This window comes from Gastrolobium bilobum, unplaced genomic scaffold (assembly GCF_033153095.1).
Source record: "Gastrolobium bilobum isolate Gb01-03AN ecotype WA unplaced genomic scaffold, APGP_CSIRO_Gbil_v1 utg15966, whole genome shotgun sequence".
Taxonomy (NCBI): Eukaryota; Viridiplantae; Streptophyta; class Magnoliopsida; order Fabales; family Fabaceae; genus Gastrolobium; species Gastrolobium bilobum.
Genome location: NW_026897912.1, coordinates 279,314 through 282,194, shown reverse-complemented (window position 1 = coordinate 282,194; position 2,881 = coordinate 279,314). Strand labels below are relative to the sequence as shown.

General features: G+C 33.1%; 1 protein-coding gene across 1 annotated transcript; it reads left to right on the top strand.

The window, feature by feature from the left end:
* Window positions 1–1,048: 1,048 nt before the first annotated feature.
* LOC133311363 (protein SMALL AUXIN UP-REGULATED RNA 12-like) lies at window positions 1,049–1,363 on the top strand. The gene has a single exon (XM_061512403.1). The coding sequence runs from the start codon at window positions 1,049–1,051 to the stop codon at window positions 1,361–1,363; it is 315 nt and encodes a 104-aa protein (XP_061368387.1).
* The last annotated feature ends 1,518 nt before the right edge of the window (window positions 1,364–2,881 follow it).

Genomic DNA, 2,881 nt, shown 5'->3' with positions numbered 1-2,881 from the left:
GATGGCTAAAGGTTCAGCCCCCTCACAGAGAATGTATTCAGCGAAAATCGAACACATATTCAACTTCACTAACTCAGCGCCAAGGAACCAACTAACCTACGTCTATTTATTGGGTTGGTATGAAAAATTTTGTGATCTAATAATCGAGAATTTTTTAGCGTCCGTAGATAAATATATATATTCATTGTCCCTTCAAATCTAATATGGGAAGCATGTTAAAAATATTATAAATATAAAATTATTATCTACAATTACTTAACGCCTAGATAGTTAGTTTAATTTTAAAATAAGAATCAATAAACATATAAATATAGGAAAATATTTTTCTTATGTTGTAAGAAAAACATTAGATCATGTTATAAAAAAAAATTATAAGTGGGACTCACAGTTAAGAGGAGAGAAAAAAAAGAATGGTGGGACCTAACCTTTTTTGTGTATGTAGGAAAGTTGTATATCTCATGTAAAATGAGATAAACATAACCCATATATATACTCATTAAAAGTGAACATGGAGAAGAATGTTAATTGTGAACTAGTCTAATGAAAGATAAAAGAGTTTTATTAATTTCATGTTAAAGTAGATAAGTTATCTCATGTCATAGAGATAATTTATAAGTTCCACCACCTGAAAAAAAAAAAAAATGACACAATTATCGACAGGTGTGTAGAAAAAAAAGTTATCACATGAAGAGTAGTTTTTCACAAGATAAAAATTTAGTTTATGAAAAAAAAAAAAAGGAGGAATGAATATGTGTTGGCATTGGGAAGACCAACATAACAGTGAAGGCAGTGGGCTTGGTTCCCACCATGTCCTTTGCACAAAATACACATACCCCTAAACACCCGTGGTTTATCCTTTGCCCCCACACTCCACATGAACCCTCACTCTCTCTCTCTCTCTCTCCTTCTTCGTTGATTCTTCATAAATACCCACCCTCATCCCCATTGCAACCCCCACCACTTACGTCTGCTTCTTCATTCTCCTAAACTCCTTTCAAACTTGGTTTGCTTCACATTAGACCACATCCTCTTCTCTCTCTCTCTAAAAATGGCCATTAGAAAATCAAACAAGCTTCCCCAGACAGCAGTCCTCAAGCAAATCCTCAAGAGGTGTTCGAGTTTAGGAAAGAAAAATGGGTATGACGATGATGGTCTCCCACTTGATGTCCCAAAAGGCCATTTTGCAGTTTACGTTGGGGAAAACAGAACAAGATACATTGTCCCCATCTCATTCTTGACTCACCCGGAGTTCCAATCCCTCCTTCGACAAGCTGAAGAAGAATATGGCTTCGTTCACGATATGGGTCTCACTATTCCTTGTCAAGAAGTTGTTTTCCGCTCTCTAACTTCCATGCTTAGATGATGAAACAACCCACTACTTAATTTCATGGCTCTGCTTGAAGAAGATGACCAAGATGAAGCTCCACCTTTTGCTTCTCTTTTTTTTTACATCTCTCTTCACTGTAGCCATTTTTCCTTCTCATCAATTCGCCATCTAGTTTTTTTTTTTTTTTGTCCCATTCTTTCTTTGGTTTTGTTTTGAACAGCCCTATTTGGGTTTTCTCTCTCTCTCTCTTTTCCATGAGCATTTCTTGGGGTAAAAATTGTACAAAGGCTTGAGATTTTCCTCACAGAGGTTCTATACTATATATATATCCTGTGAGAGAAGTTAGTTCTGTCAATGAAAGCTGGGAAGTTCATCCTTGTTGCCACCTCTCTCTCTCTCTACCCTTGCGAAGAAATTATAAGCAATAGGTAGCATGGGTCAACTTAAGATTTGTGCCTGGAAAGAAACAAAAGACTAGTTTACATATAAAACTCTGTAATTCATATTAGTTCCAATATAAAAGTGTATAATTCATAATAGGGTTTCGATTTTCTCGTAGAAACAAAATTTCATGTAGATATATTTACGTGAGGTTTATATCTATTAAAAAATTAAAAAATAAAAGAAAATATTATACGAAAATCGAATAATAACTAATAGCAAAAAACAAATTTTCTACTACATGAAAAAATATTTTCCATTGATAATAAGTAAATAAAGAAAATGAACAGAGAGCATGCATAACTTGTCAGAGAACGTGTTGTACTTTAAGTGTACGGTTCATTTGGGCTTGGCTTTTAAAATAAACCAGAAAGAAAGCCCCACGTCGTACAGGTACTACATTAAGGAAGAAGAATAGGTCTAAGCTCGTAAAACAAGCAAAATAAGATCATAGTTGGTTAGTTTAAACAGTAAGGTACTTGACACTAGGCGGTAAATGAGTTAGTTCGAGCTACAAGAATTTATAGTCCAGTCTATATTAGGTTAAGCTTGGTATATTATAAATAATAAAATTGAACAGACTTAGGTTTTTTAAAAAAATTATTTAGAAAATAGGCTATAGGCTTTTTTGTATATGTCAGACCTATAAGCGTGCAGGCCGGCCTATATTATATTATTTATTTAAATAAAATTATTATTTTAATAATTTTCAATAATAATAATAATTTATTTTAGTTATTCTTTTAATTATTGAATGTTTAACAAGTTTAAATAGGTTAAATGGCTTAGGCTAAGGTTTTTAGTTTTTAAATATAAATCAAGCCAGATTTGTAATTTGAGGTCTACGCAGACTAATAAGTCAGGCCAGACACAACGATTTCTACGTAGGCCTAACCTATTTAAGTCAAAGTCTAGCCTAGTCAAACCTATTTACACCTCTAGTTGAGACTAACCGTGCCTTCGCACAACTCAACCAATGAATGTTTAAAAAAGTTTCATTTATTATTTTTTACATAACTAATTGATGAACTCTTACTACTCATTTAATTTTTTGCAAAACTTTGTGAAACCCTAATTTGTACAGCTATTCAGGATTACTAACCTGTATAACTC

Coding starts and splice junctions, on each gene's coding strand:
- LOC133311363 (XM_061512403.1), top strand. CDS start 1,049: ATGGCCATTAGAAAATCAAACAAGCTTCCCCAGACAGCAGTCCTCAAG.